We start from the raw sequence: 16,494 nt of genomic DNA, 5'->3' as shown, positions 1-16,494 counted from the left end.
GTCGGGGGGAAATATATATGAAACACTCGATGTATACGTTCCTGTAAGATATGATGCGTGCGCATACAACAAATGCGCGAGCATCTGATTGATGCGCGCGCAGCTCTAAGTTGGGTGCGCAGTTCCAAGTTGCGTGCGCAGCTCATTGATTAGCGAGCATCGTAGCCATTCGTACGAACCATGCAGGTGCATGATATCAGAGAGTAATTGTTTGTATTAACGGTGTTTTTATCAATAGAATTAAATAATTAATTATTTTATAGAAATTTTATTGTATTCTTGTAAAAGTAGAAAATATATATATGTTCAATTATTAGGTTATTTTAATAATAATTGAGTAATTGCATTTAAATGTAATTAATTAGAATCATTGTTTTTTAAAATTGATAAAATATATTGATAGTGATATTTTTTACATTGATTAATATATCTTTTAATTATATTATAATGTTTTTACAGTTATATATGTATGCTGAAAATACATCATAAAATATTTCTAACGATACATATCGCCATTCGATCCTCCCCCATGCACACCACGTGACTTGCCAATCTTAATCGGCATGATTTTGAAATATTATATCATTCATTTTTTATGGATCTTATTGAAAGACGATAAACATAAAAATTATTGTCCTGAAATAAAGAAAAAAATCTAATATATTTACATATTTGTATCGAGTAAATATCAATCTGTCAGTAGTGCGCTTCGTATTGTCGCAATATCAGTGCTTTTAAGCAGCGCGCGTGATCCGACGGAGATTTTCGTAAGTATTCGCGTGGCGCTGAACGTGTTAAAAATATTAATAACTATATCCAAGTATATACAAAATATATGCAAAATGCACTGTATTTGACACATGCGTCCCCAAAATATTGTACATGTCTACCAGAGCGTGCGCTTCGATCGTTTCGTTATCCCCACCCTATGATACTCACAATTCCTATATTGAGATGTCACAAATTATGAGACTTATTATCTTTTACAATTTCAAATGTGCAATTCTGTAAAGACAACAAAATAAATGAAAATAATATTTTAATGATACTCATAAAATCTGTTTATTAATATTAATTAATAATTATTTCATTATTACGTTCTTTCAATTTGTTATTTATAGTTCGATGAAAGATTCAAAATTTTTTTTCGCGCTCGCAGACGAATCTTTGTGAGGTAGACTTCCGGAATCGTATTGCTCGAATGGCGGACACCGTGGTTGTCGTTTCTGTCAAGTACAATAATTTTGATTCTGAAAACTCATGTAATATTAGTGTATTGGATGTATTGGAGTGGAAAAAAACGGGGTTTCGTGAAAAATCGAAATATTTTACTTTTACTCGGTGACTATTTGAATGATCTGTAAAACGGTTGTAAGCACCGGTATACTTACAAGTTTTCGTTCTGTCATACAAACAAGATAATAATCACCATTTCTAGCTGGAGGCATAAAAGAGAAGTTGAATTTGAAATATTACTCAGGAAATATTACGAATATCAGAAGAACCTATAAACTATGCGAATCAGATGATTCAAAGGACATTACAGAAAAAGGAAATATTACAGATTTGAGTTAGTTCCCAATTTGTGTCTTTATGACGCATCGAACTTCATACAAGCGATTTTTCTTTTGCTGAATTTTTTTTAATTTTTGGATACACAGAGAAAGAGATATCATTAATGTATTTTTCATCTTATGAAAATCTTTTATAAGAATTTTTGATCTCTGTCTCTGTATTATATGATAGAATTACAGATTATTGTATACTTCATTTTATTTATTTATATTTAATATTGAGACAGCTTCATAATATTTTGAGAAATATTTTCATGTGTTTTTGCCTTTTTTTTTTTAAATATTATATTTTCTGTCCCATTTATATAAATAAAATACTTATTTATGCTATATGTAGTTAATAATAATTTTTCATTCTTTACTCTGTCATTCATTCCATTGTAGTAAATCAAATGTAATACAATATCTATCTTTACAAAAATTGTATATTTTAAATGCAATATTAAATGCAATATTAAATGCAATGCATTACAGATATAGTTATGGAGGATAGTATGAGTGTCAAGTCTATGGAATCAGTGGCAACCAGCGATGAATATGAATTTGTGAGTGACAAAGGTACTACCAAGCAACAACAAACGTTACTTGAAGCACCAATGTTAAAAATTGCTAATAACGGAAATTTAGAAGATCTACAAAATAATCTTCGTGAGGTATATAAAAAACCAAATTAGTGGAGAAAATGAAGAGTTGTAATTGTTTATTTACTGATTTTGAAATTGTTTTGAAATGGTTCAAGGTATTAACGGAAGATTCAAAAATGGAGGGTAGGGACTACAAATTAACAAATCCTCAACAAAAAGCTAAGAAAATAGGACACAGCCAATTTTATGATGTTAGTTCTTGTATAAATGGTACAGAAAAACAAGATGTAATGAAACCTGATGATTTCATAGAAGAGGGTAAGTACTACTTTGTTTTTATTGAAGAATATTCGACGAGTTTGTTATAAAAGAAAATTTACAAATTGCAAAAGGAAGATTTTTATGTTTTAGAATTAAACACATTATCACATGTTCAACAAGAATGCACAATTTTCAATGGTGTTACATATTTGGGAGCTGCAGCAATAAATGCACCAAAATCAGAATGTGAAATACAGCGAAATATGAATATCTTAAATGCTGAACAATCTCTTAATCTGGGTATCAAAATTTCTGTCTCCGTACCAAGTAGTTCTCAAGGTTCTGTTGTGTAAGTAATTTAGTAATTTGATATACATAAAGTCAGTTGAAGGTTTATAAAATTATATAATAAAATGTTAGATTAAATTTGATGATTAATAAAGTAACATCTAATTTTGTAAAATAGCATTTAATTTTTATTATTTTCTATAGTTTATATGATGCTGCCACTCAGCAACCAATTGCCCATTATGAAGTACAACGAATTCTATTTTATGCACGTGGAGAAAGTACTGGATTGTGTGCTGCATGTTTTGCTTTTACATGGTCTCATGGAGATACTTTGGAATCTGCTATTTATCAATGTCATGTTTTTCGATGTAATATACCAGAAGCAGTAAGTATTGTATTATTTTGTATTTTTCTTTATATGTATTATTAATCAATTGTTCTTATACTTGTAGGTTGGGCAAGTGTCAGCTTGTTTTTCTAAAGCCTTCCATAGAATACCAAGATCAATGACAAATTCTTTAACAGGAAGTGACTTTAGTAATTATAATTCAGGTGGTGAAAAAGTTAATTCTCGTGTATTTATTTTTGAAGTTAGCATGGAAGTTAAGGAAGAAGATGGAAAAGGTGGGTTTAGTACTGTTCCTAAGGACAGAAATTGTTTCAAATTTCGGAGTAATATAGCAAAGCAAGTTTGTTTGAGTATTCAACAAGTTTCCAGTAAAGAAGGAGGTATTACTCTTGAAGTTGAAAGATGTTTTGGTGTTCTTGTTAGCCCAGGACGTAATGTGAAACATAGTGATATGCGATTACTTGAAATGGTATGCAATATTAATATGTATATGATATCTATATTATCATATTTATCATATTTATAAAAATGATTGCTGTTATAGCAAGTAAGCACTGGACCAATCGTCCAGGATCGATGTTACAATATATGTGGCCAGTGGGATCCGGCTGATCCAGCTTTGGAAACTCTTAATATAGAAACACCTAGAGAGGGCAAAATATTCATGACAGTAGCAGTTGATTTAGTTATAAGAGGTATCAGAGAACCTGTCAGATTCGTAATTGAAACTTCTGTTAAAGTATTTCCACAAAACGAGAGATTTTGGTACTTCAATAAAAGAAATTTAGTACAACAATTTTATCTTAACTCTAAAGAGGTAAAAGACTTTTTAAATGCAAGCATTATGTTATTATTATATAAATGACTCTAACATTGTATAGTTTCATAAAGTTGATTTTGTTTACTACAGATAATATCTGGCGATGGAAGCGAAGTTCATTACGAGGTGCAAAGTATAGAGACATCAGGAGAATTAGATAGAAATAGATTAAATCTTGCTCTTAATTTAGCTTCCTTAATAAGATCGTCTTCTTTGACTAGCATAGACACTTTAACTCCTAAAGAAGAAATAGATTCAGGTTTTTAATCATATTTTTTATTATATATTATAATATAATTATTAAAAAGAGGGAGAGAAAAAAACATAATATATTTTCATTTATTCATATACAGATGGAGATGAGCCAATGTTAAGTGGAACAGGAGAAGTATCGAAAGATTGTTCTGCCGGTGAATTAGCCAGCTGGGGAGAAGTTCTAGAAAGTTGGCAAATTAATGAACAACGTCCAAAACTTTTAATAAAACTCACAAGACAAGGAATCCCTGAAGCATTACGTGGTGAAGTATGGCAACGCTTAAGTAATTGTGACAATTCCCAGGAAATGATGGATAAGTATAGAACACTGATTACTAAGGTTAATATATTCAATTATTTTTATACAATATCCTAACAACTATTAAAATTCTATTTTAATCAGTTATAACTTACGTTCACACATATATTGTAATAGGACAATTTATACAATATAAAGTTATAATATTGTCGTAGTAATATTTATGAAATATATTAATAGGAAAGTAGCTGTGAAAGTGTTATATTAAGGGATATCAACAGAACATTTCCAGCACATGATTTTTTTAAAGAAACTGGTGGTTTAGGCCAAGATTCTTTATACAGAATAAGTAAAGCATATGCAGTATATGATGAAGAAGTTGGATATTGTCAGGGTTTAAGTTTTTTAGTTGCTAGTCTACTGTTACATGTAAGTAATTAATAGAAGTTTTTTTATACATCTTATACATTATTCATATATAATATTATTATATTGCTAATTCATTTTAATTTATAATATTTAAATCTGATCTCTGTTGTTTTTTTTTTGTAGATGCCAGAAGAACAAGCGTTTTGTGTTCTAGTGAAATTAATGTACGATTATGGTTTACGTGATTTATACAAAGACAGATTTGATAATCTTCACATGAGGTTTTATCAATTGAATCGTTTAATAGAGGTTAGTCAAATCATGTTTATAATGAAGACTGATCTTTCATATTTATAATTTGTAAATATTATTATTTTCTTCAGGATCAACTTCCTGAACTTTACAAACATTTCTGCGATCGTGGTGTTGAAACACATATGTTCGCAGCACAATGGTTTTTGACTTTATTTACTGCTAGATTTCCATTATATCTTGTGTTTCATATCCTAGATGTTTTCCTTTTACAAGGACTTGACACTCTCTTCCAAGTAGCTCTTGCATTGTTAATGGTAAGTTTTATTTACACACAAATATTTAGGTCAAATGATTTTAATTATTATAAATAACAAATCAACGATTTTCCATTTTGTTTGTTTTTTCCTTATTTTCAGTTATGCAAAAAAGAGCTATTACAATTGGATTTTGAAAGCATTTTAAAGTACTTTAGAGTCCATTTGCCTAAGCGTTGCAGAAATGAAGAAATATCGCGTTATGTAATGAAATTGGCCTGTTCCGTTACATTGAAGAAATTGAAGAAATATGAAGCAGAATTCATGACATTAAAAGGTAATTTTATATTTTATGTTTGAACGAATCAAGTATGTATATAGAATATACCAAAATTGAAATAATTCTTTGGAGTAAACATATATATAGATTTTATATGCTACTTCAAAGTTATTACTTGTCAAAGTGTATGTCTATTCTATAGAAGGTATAACAATTTGTTTATTCAAAAAGTTTTGACGTATACGATTTCGAAAATGTAGTACTTAATATTTATTAAGACAATTTACCAAAAAACTAGTCAGATTTAATTTGTGACATGGATAAATATTAATCGATGATCTTTAAGTAAAAAAAGAAAATATTCATAATATAAATTTAATGTTATACCTGTATTTTTTAAACATAGCACGTAATATATAGCACATAAACATGTCATATTATATAATCGATGTTATTGAAATTTGACTCGTCGTGCGTGTATGTGTGCGTTGTGTTTGTGTTTGCGTCGTGCGTGTAGGTGTGGGTGCGTCCTGGTTGTTGATGATCGTGCATTATACATGTTGATGTGCACAAAAGCACGTGGCACAAGCTTCATGTTATGTACCAAGGTAAAAAAATTGTGATTCTAGTCACGTAATAATGTATTTTTTGAATGGGATAAAAATCCATCAAAGAAAACTTCAATTACTTTCATTATTTAGATATTTTTAATTTATTCTTTATATAGTGTTATATTTGTGAAGTTTCAAATTTCACAAATATCAAATTATAATAAGTATAAAAAGTAATACTCTTCATATTATTTCTAAAACAAAGGTGGTGGTAAAGCTTTTTTATAATTATTTTGCAAAATAAAATGATTTGCTGTTATTATTGTATATCATTATGCTATTTCAATAAATATTTTAGAATTGTTTGCCATATACCATATTTATCAATAAACATTTTTCTAATTAGAATGAAATCTATATAATATTATATTCAAAAAATAATTTTCTCTTCTTATGTGTATCGAATATTTATTTATTTTATAATATAAAATTTTGTGTATATTCACATTTTCCATGCTTTTCTTTTTTTTTTCTATTTGAATGCAGAATTTATACCGCTTTTTATTTATAAATTATTAATCATTAATCATAGCTTATTGAAAAAAAATAAATTATCATTATAGAATATTGTTTACTTTTATCAATTACCTTTTTTTTATCCTAGTTATCCTATTATAACAAAGCTTTAACTTATATTACACAAAGAGATGCATGAAAAATTATGATTATACAAAAAAACATAAACACTATACTAACAAATTGGCTAGAAAATTTATTTTAAGTTCAATCCATATAATATCATTTTTTTTTTAATTCAAATATCAAAGATAAAAAAAAAAAATAATTATTTCCATAATATTAATTTAAAGTATAGATATTATAGATAGAAAGTGAAAAGGAAGATAAGATAAGGTGTAGTATTATTTTGTTTAATCATTGTCTATGCATGAATTTTGCTAGAGAGTTAAAAATGGGTAATGTGTTTATGATTTAGATAGATTTCAAGAAATACATTTACTAAAATAGATCTAATAAAATAATGTTGAAAAAAATCTCTTCTTTAAAAAAAGTCTTATAAAATATTATATATAAAGCATAAATATAACTACTCACGATGTATTCATATACATATACATATATATATATATATATATTATGTTCATCCAGAGGCTCAAGAAAATGCTGATGAATACAGTAATGAGGTAGAACAATTAAGAGGTACAGTTGCAAGAAATGAGGAAGAAAAACAAAGGTTGGAAGCAGAACTTGCTCAGGTAAAAGAAATGCTACAACGTGAGGTATCAAGAGCTGATGCAGAGAGCCGTCGAAGTAATATTATTATTGCTGAATATAAACAGGTATTTAACAATTTTCTAAATGATAAGTGCACTCGTGTAATAAACCTTTTGTTTATAGATTTGTCAACGTTTGGAAGATGACTATAATGCTGCAAAAATGACTTTAAGTGAATTACGGGTAAATAATATATCAACTATTATTGAGTTTGTTAAATGCAGAAATCATTAAAATAGACAAAACACTTTTTACAGTCTAAGGTTTCAAGATGTGACAAATGTAGAACATGCATAATGGATTCATCTAGTATATTAGCAGATATAGCACATCCTTTAGAAAATCGAGTTGATCCTATGTTACATAGAGTACAAGAAAGAGTAAGAGAATTAGAATTAGAATTGGCACAGACAAAATTAGCTCACGTGGAAGCAGAATGTAGAAATCAGGTAAATTTAAAATATATATATACATAATACATATATAAGATATACTCGTATAATTAATTAATATTATAAGATTTATTCTACAAGAATATAATAATCTGAATATATGTTTAATACAATATAGGATTTGACACATCAATTACATGCAACTGCTTCTGAACTTCAAGTTACGCGAAATAGTTGGCCATGGCTCAGTAAAACTTTGTCTAGTATAAAAGAAGCAGCAAACAAACGAGAAGTTATAGGGCCTTCGTCATTAAGAGATTTAAGACGCGACAGTACTCCTGGAGATGACGTACATCATCATATAATACATTCGCGTACACGTGATAGTCGTGACAGTCTTAAACAAATAGTGTAATATGGTAAGTGATCTCATGATGTGTACAATTATATTTGAATATTACATTTGAAAATTATGATTCTCTTAATGAAAACAACATCACATAACATTATTTTTATTGAATAAGCCAAACATTAGTAGATGATAACAAATATATAGATGTAGATATATGTATATATACAAGATGTATCCTGACGAGTGGTAAAACTAAGCGAGTAATGATTCTAAATGTCAAAATAAATTGAAAAAAAGATCAACATTTTTTTCGTATCTGTTCTCTGTATTATTTCTCTTCTATCTGAACTGCTACGACTTGAAAATTGTTGTCTATAATACTCAACTGTTGCTATATTGCGTACGTCATTGTTATAGTTCGTCTGATAGGAACAGACTAAATGTAAGAAAAATAAGTCGTACGAGTAAAGAGAAAAATATAAAAATTACAGAGCACAGTAAAATACAAAAGTATAAACGAAAGAAAGAAAATGTTTATAGCTGATGATAAATAATTTGAAAGATAGTTAAGTGTACGCATACTTTAGAAAATATTCATAGAAAAATTTTTGGTTGAAAAAACAAAATCGCAAACGAAAAAAATGTTTTCACTTTTTCCGATTTATTTTTACACGTAGAATCACACATCTAACCGTATGTTTCACTTTTTTTGGATGCACCCTGTATATGTAGTTAAATGAAACATTATGAAGTCTATGTATTCGTTACATTATGTAACGCATGCATAATATAACTATGACTAATTCAGCTGTATTATTTCCTATACTAATAATATATATTATTAATTTTTATTTGTTATTTTTAAGAGACTATTTTTTAATATGCATATTTATTTTTATAGATCTTCAATATGTAAAATTTAACATTGTTAATTATCATTTTCTTTCATTTTTTTTTTTTTTAAATAAAATTACATTAAAAAAGAGCATGATGCATATTTTAGAATAGTCCTAAATATGTGATTTTAAATGACAGAGTTAGTTTACTTGAAATTAGTACTACTGTCCCCTTGTATCAATAGAAAAGTGACCAAGATGTAATGAGAAGAAATCTAAATAAGCAAATAAAACTACAGCGAGATTTCTACATGAACATTCAAACAATTTCTTTATAAAAATGATATTAAAAATGATATTGCTCATAAAGAAAAAAAAAAGAAATTGTTTACAATCATAAATTTATAGAAAGGAAGGAAAATATTGATCCCATATTTTCTATGGCAATTAATTAAAAATTTGAAAAATAGAATATGTTGCAAAACACTCATGATATGCATGTGTATATTATATATCTAAATGAAAAAATATACATAATACACAATTATTTTTTTGTTTTGTTTTTCGTTGAGCTATTAAAAAAAAGAACAGGATAGATAAAAAAAGCTGCATTTACTCATTCTTTTTATTTACATTTTATATAATTAATACATAGAGTTTACGGAAGTAAGCTTATTGTAAGATAAAAAGTATTTAAAATAATATTCACAGTCATACATCAAAAGTTAATATTATATATCGCGTTTAATGTGTTTTGAATAATGAAAAAAAAAACGAAAGAAAAGATAAACAAGTGACAAGAAGAAAACAACAACTAAATGTAGTAGTTGAATAATCATTAATAATTGTAAGTGTATAGGTACACATGTAGTAGGTACCTTTTAAAAATAAGAAGGCAGCTTATCAAATCTTTAATTGTATTATTTACTTCGTAAGATATTTAAATTTGATATTTCTTCTCTTAAGCTGTATAATTCTTGCGTTGTTATTTTTTTTTCGTATTTAATAATAATAATTTAAAAAATAATTGTGTATACGCGCGTTGTTACATCGGCATATAAAATCATACATATTCTTTGATTAAAGAGATGAACTTACACGTTTATATAATAATTGATATTTAACATTTAAATACTAATGAAAAGAGATTAAATCAATTAATTATTTACTTTTTTTTACTGATTGATTCGTCGTATTAAATTTACATTCCAAAGCTTTATAAAAATGATATTATATTTATTGAGTCAGTTATTTTCAAGTAAAAAAAAAAAGCCATATAATATTTTAAAATATTAATTAAGTATTGTATATTTATATTTTTGTACAAATTATGACAATCGTTATTTACCTTTTATTTCAATTAATGAAAAATTTCTTAATATCATGTAAAAGCATTTTGCAGTATAAGTTCATACAATTTTACTAATATCATTTCATATAAGAATAATTAGATATAATACAGACGACTTTGTGTCTGTGTATTAAGTTTTATAAATATACGTATACATGTAATCTGATCATAATAATATGAACTTTAATGGGGATAGATTTTGAATAAGATCAGCTTTTTACAATCATTTCATTGTAAATCATTCTCTCAGTTTTGCAAATATTCATTTAATATAATTAATTATAATATGGAAAAATCAAGATCTATGTGTTTCATTCAGATTTAGTTCATTTTGAAAAAATTGTGAAATATTTCAAGAATCAAAGAATCTTATCACAGCGCACTGATAATAATGACACCACAGTATTCAATAGAAAAATCAGTAAAATAATATATTTAGTCTTCTAACGTTATTATAACTATATCAAATAATTGAACATATTTAAAGTGATTTCATCAAATTTCAAACTTGAGTTTGCCCATCGAGGGGTTATATATTATTAGAATATTAATTTTTCTGTAAATTTACAACAATGAATTTGATTAATAATTACAGAAGATTATTTCATTTTTTAAAATTTCATCAAATAGTTAAATAATGTTGGTATTATAATTCTTTTGTGTAATTAATTTAGATAATTTTGTTTATTTATCGTTAAAACTTGCAGCTATCGATTTAGTTATATTAATCTTGAATCTCCCTAAAATTGTGGATACTTATTCTGTAAATATAAAATAGATTACAATAAAAAAGAAAAATGAAATATCATAAAATTGTAGGAATATCAAATTTCTTGAGGCTTTCATAACAAATTATGAAAATATATTATTACAGATGAACAAAAATTATTATATAAGGGTTATTTTAGTTTATTAAATGCTTTCACAGTTTGGATGGCAAATCCTACTTCCCCCTATGTATATGTATAAACAAATAAATAAATAAAGATATATATTATAATTTATAATTATTTATATATATTAATATTTATTTATTTATACTATATATACATATAGTTCCATTTAAAAATAAAAAGATCATCTTGAAATCTCTGAGATACGTCCAATTAGACAAGATTTATAACCATCACAAGATTTATCCTTGGAAATAAAATAAGTTCTATTTAGAATACTTCGTTAAGGTGATAATTGAGTGTAAAACTTCATATGGAACACCCTGTATATATATACATGTATGTATTTGTAGGTATATGTGTGTGTATACATAACATACATATAAATACGTATGTACACTCGCGCATATACTTATTTATTATATCACTGTAAACCCTGTAATATTAAAACAAAATTACTGAAATAAATATCACATCTCTGTACCATTTGTATAAGATGCTTTTTATAAATAAAACATTCTTTTAACATATCAGAAAAGGACACATTGGTGAAGGAATTCATTGGCGAAAAATTGCATCTACATATTTTAATTAGTGTGAATACGTCTTTTTGTTAGTAAATACTATAACAACATAAATAAATATTTTAATATTTGTATAGAATTCTTAAATTGTTTATTTGTAAAAGATATCCACATAATAGTGAAATGAAAGAGATATGCAGTTTCATTCTTACAGAGTTTTTTTTTCCATTAAATTAATTGTATATTTAACGCATATAGAAATATAAGAAATATTATCATTTCCATAAACTTAAATGTTATTGAATGATGATACAAATTTTATATCATAAAAAAATATATTTTTACAAATTTGAGTATTTTTTAATACTTTTACAAAAAGAAAAAAAAAGAAGCAATTTTCGTTTATATTTCAATAGTAATAACTAATTTTTTTCCACATAATTTGAATATTATTATAAGATATATGGCACAAAATATATTAAATAGTAATTGAATAGTATGAAAGATGAGACATCATGCAATATATATTTTATAGTAAAATGCATTTATGTATAACATGATATTCCATATTTGTTATTTAACTTTTATCTGAAAAATATAATCATATCACTTACAATTTCAATATATTTATTATAGATCATCTCAAACGAATTTTCAATCATTTTAAATGATTAAATAAAGTCAACAAATAAATTCAAATGAATAACATTAAAGAATAATATTTAAAGAAAATATGAATGAACACTAAACGTAAAATATGTGTTTATTATTTTTCATTTTATGAATCGAATTGTCGAAAAATGGTATGATTAGAAATGAATGAATGATGATGATGATGATATGCTAGGATTTTGTTCTCGACATCATCACATATTTTCTATTTCCCGTTCATCACTAGCATTTTTAATGTTATAATGTACATGAACGATATTTTCTAAATTGTTACTCTCATCGCTATCTGTCACATACATTATTTCGTTATTATAATCAATATGATTCACGTCTGAAATATTACTTGATATTTCGTCATTATTTTGATCACTGTCTTCTATCGAGGAATTTCTATCAAAACCTTCATCGTGATCTATACCTAAATATTCTGCGTCGCCTAAATACATATAATGTATGTATGTAAACCGTAAAAACATCTTATCATGCGCTTATGATTATCTAAAAACAAGTATTTTATTATTTACCTTCTATAAAATCAAAGGGAATTAATTCTCTATGATCTCTTAAAACATGCCCGCCAATATCTATTGGATTAGCCATTTCTAATATTCTTAATAGCCATACAGGAAAGCCATTTTCAACAACATAAATATCATTTTCATTTTCAAGATCATTCTCCAAAACATTAATCAAAGGTTGTAGATTTTCGATATCATTATCAGCCACAGCCATCATATTATTACCTTCACCATCCCTATTATTATTAGCAAGATCACCATTTTCTATTATCACTGGTTCTGGATATGCAAACTGTGGTGCTTCCGCAATACTTGGAGATTCTGAATCAGATATTTGATCATGTGCTATACTAGAAAGATCATATTCTGGTGTCATGTCTTGTGCTGATGATGCAGTGTTTGGATAACCAGAATCCATAATTTCTGGAGACCAACTATTCGGGGGTGTTTCTAAAGGGTCTGGAGAATTAGGTTTTATTTCTAAAATGTTATTTGAACATTTTATACCCTTTGCAATAATACTGTTTAAATCCTTACATTCAGCAACAGTACTTATTAAGCATGTACCAGATTGAATACTATTTACATTTTCTGTTTCTTCAGATTGTAATATAAGGTCACTACTTTCTTTGGCACATGGGAGGCTAATACATTTTTCTTTATCAGACTTATCAATATTCGTAAGGGAAGATTTAAACGCATTCTCTTTATATAATGGATGATCTGCGGTACTTGAGTATGTTTCAACAGAAAATAACTTTCTTTTATTTTCATTTATATTATCGATAGCCTTTATATTTGATTCCTGTGTTATAATCGCATGATCTCTTTCTGAAGTTAATATTTTATGGTTGTTTGAAGTAATTTTATCTGAAGGCATGTTTTCTAATTCATATGTTTTTGATAAAATTATATGTTCGTTTTCAGTCTTGTCGCATTTTATGCTAGTATCATAACTGTCGTTGTTCATAGGTAGACTTAATATAGTCGATGCATTAGTATTATTCAAATCTTTTGGAGAAGTTTGGCAAATACTTACTATGTCATTAGAAAGTATCCGTTGTGGTCCAAGTTGTAGGGTTTTTGATATATTACTTTTACTTACACTGTTGTCAAACTCTGATGATTTGTGCCTAACACTTGCTTCTTTTGTTTTTTTTGTAACAACATGCGGTGAACTTGTGTATTGCGGCTGATTTGTACTTGATGCAGATGCATAATCTTCAACAACAAAGTGATCTTCATAATCATCAATATTGTTTTTCTCCATATTTACTTGCTCAAGTTCTGTAACATTTTCTTCAAAATATTCATCAATTTCATTCTGGAAATAATTTGTGCATTCTGATGATACTTTTCCATTTGAAGATGTATTCAAATGCATGCAATTGGAAGCAGTTGCTTTCTCCAAATCAACGGATTCATCTCTCAATATGTCTAATGAATGAAAAGTGTTATTTAGCAATGATGAACATGACATATTTTTATCTGTAACTATATCCTCGCAATAGGAACTGTTTAATTGATCCAAATGAATTGATAATGGTGGAGGTAATATTGAAGTAGATAATATTGATGTAGAATGATGGTAATCTAATGCCCTATCTACTTTATCAGCAAGTTTTATAAATGTATTATTCTCATTGTATGCATTTGAATAATTAGCCGTATCACTATTAGACACCATATAAGAGTTTATTTTATGAGATGATGTATCATTAAAATTTGATCTATCAGAAGGATTATTAGTATTTGATAATTCATGTTCGGCATCATACAGATAAGTATTACTATCTTGTATGATGGAATTATTCTGAGGTATAACAAAACTTAGTTCTTCATCCCAGTTTTCAGAAGGCCAATAATGATCTTCTGAATTTGTGTATCCATTATAATCTAAAGATGTTTCAGATTCTTTAGATAATCTATCGTCATCGAAGAAATTATCTTCGATAGCATTTGGTTCGTCTGAGGTTAATACAACAGGACCTTCTTCACGATCAACAATGGACCATCCCCCTTCTTTTAAGATTATTCTTAAGGATTCCATTGTAACATTAAATTGCTTTAATAATGAAAATAAAGTATTAAGGGATAATTCTCCCTGAAAATTATTAAAATTGGCAGATCGGCTCATATGATAACTGATTTCGTCCAAAATTTTTTGTTTATTCGAACGCTTATCAACTTTGTATGGAAAATCATTCTTAGTAACGAGTTTAAATAAATTATCAACACCTAATAATTGTGAACTATTTTCTTCGCTATTACGATGAAAAATAGCCATTTGAGTACAAGCACCTAAGTACTCTGTATCTTTAGGCCCATCACCAATACCATGAAATGTCACTTGATAATCTGAATATCTTAAAACAATATTATAGGCCCTACAAAGAAATGTTTTTTTTTTTTTGAAAGTATTAGTAAATCAAACTAACTACATTAACGATTATATATACTCTAACTACATTATAATTAATTAGAATGTGTAAAAAGTTTACCAGTCTTCAAATTGTTCTCTAGTCCATTCAAATTTATGATCATAATGTCTAAATCCAGATAAACGGTTAAATAATACATTGAATTCTGCATTTGGCGTAGTTATAATGACTACTTTAGGTTTGATGTAACCAAAGATGTTAAATTGAAAATCTATTAATGTATCAGGATACAAATGTTCGATCCTACAAAATTTTCGTTACTACATTTTAATACAAATAGATTTAAGAAATAATTATTATTGGTCATAACGCACAATTCTATACAGATGACAGCATCAGTTTTCTCCAATTTTGTATCATTGTTTGTAACACTTCCCTCATAAACATAAACTACAAGAGGATTACTTCGATAATGTATAAAATCACAAAATAGTGGCTTAACTTTGTGTTTGTTTTCTTCAAGAACAGATCTATCAACGTCTATACATAATATTTCTTCTATTTCGGGAATACTTTTGAGATGAACAAAAAATGAAAGTTCTGCACAGCCAAAATCTACAACCTATAATATAATAAACTTCATAAAATTAACAAAGATCTTTTCATTATTAAGAAATTTTCAAAAGCTATATGATTCGCAATTAAAACAAAATAAATAAGTTAAATAATTATGAAAAGCATATAATTGAGATATCGGACCTTTCGTATCTTGCCTTTGTATTTATCACTGTTAAGTATTTTAATTACACTATTATATCTTTGGATATACATTGGCGGATGAAATCTTATACTTGGAGGTGAATAATCCTCGAGTGTATCAATATCTGTATAATATTCTTCTGATGTGTGTGGCATTTTCACATGCTCTGTTTTTTTGCTAAAATAACTATCATATACATACTTCCCAAAAAAATAAAATACATGAAATAAAGTAAAAAACATAATTATTTTATATGCAGTTCAAATTTTAACGAATTTCAACTAATACATTTGAACTATTGAAGAACTGTTTGAACGAACAACAACCATAACAGTTTAATGTTTTTATTTAACTGACAAGCGGCATCTACCTCATGCGTACAAAGTGCCATCTATCTCACGAGTAGACAGTGCCATCTAC

At 27.0% G+C, this 16,494-nt stretch overlaps 2 protein-coding genes across 3 annotated transcripts; one reads left to right on the top strand and one right to left on the bottom strand.

Annotated features, from left to right (window-relative positions):
- The first annotated feature begins 1,180 nt into the window (after positions 1-1,180).
- GAPcenA (GTPase activating protein and centrosome-associated) lies at positions 1,181-11,702 on the top strand. 2 transcript variants are annotated; one of them, XM_015325561.2, is made up of 18 exons: positions 1,181-1,341; positions 1,439-1,570; positions 2,049-2,227; positions 2,314-2,476; positions 2,555-2,768; positions 2,912-3,095; positions 3,163-3,528; positions 3,604-3,876; positions 3,970-4,138; positions 4,233-4,474; positions 4,634-4,822; positions 4,946-5,071; positions 5,146-5,331; positions 5,434-5,608; positions 7,270-7,460; positions 7,519-7,578; positions 7,653-7,844; positions 7,966-11,702. In XM_015325561.2, exons 1-18 carry the CDS (start codon positions 1,281-1,283, stop codon positions 8,200-8,202), a joined length of 3,339 nt encoding a protein of 1,112 aa, XP_015181047.1. In that variant the 5' UTR covers positions 1,181-1,280; the 3' UTR covers positions 8,203-11,702. The 2 variants fall into 2 exon arrangements, with proteins under 2 accessions (XP_015181047.1, XP_015181048.1); XM_015325562.2 differs by having other exon boundaries at positions 1,182-1,341; positions 2,570-2,768.
- A 795-nt stretch (positions 11,703-12,497) lies between these two features.
- On the bottom strand, positions 12,498-16,488 carry Hen1 (Hen1 methyltransferase). Its single transcript, XM_015325520.2, has 5 exons — positions 16,074-16,488; positions 15,689-15,936; positions 15,435-15,617; positions 12,940-15,320; positions 12,498-12,851 (listed from the first exon to the last, which is right to left on the bottom strand). The coding sequence occupies exons 1-5, from the start codon at positions 16,314-16,316 to the stop codon at positions 12,610-12,612; spliced, it is 3,297 nt and encodes a 1,098-aa protein (XP_015181006.2). The 5' UTR covers positions 16,317-16,488; the 3' UTR covers positions 12,498-12,609.
- Between the last annotated feature and the right edge of the window lie 6 nt (positions 16,489-16,494).

Source organism: Polistes dominula, unplaced genomic scaffold, assembly GCF_049000335.1.
Source record: "Polistes dominula isolate Pdom_NZ unplaced genomic scaffold, Pdom_raw_medaka contig_28, whole genome shotgun sequence".
In the NCBI taxonomy this organism is placed as follows: domain Eukaryota; kingdom Metazoa; phylum Arthropoda; class Insecta; order Hymenoptera; family Vespidae; genus Polistes; species Polistes dominula.
The sequence above is the reverse complement of the archived record's forward strand: the minus strand, read 5'-3'. Positions and strand labels throughout refer to the sequence as shown.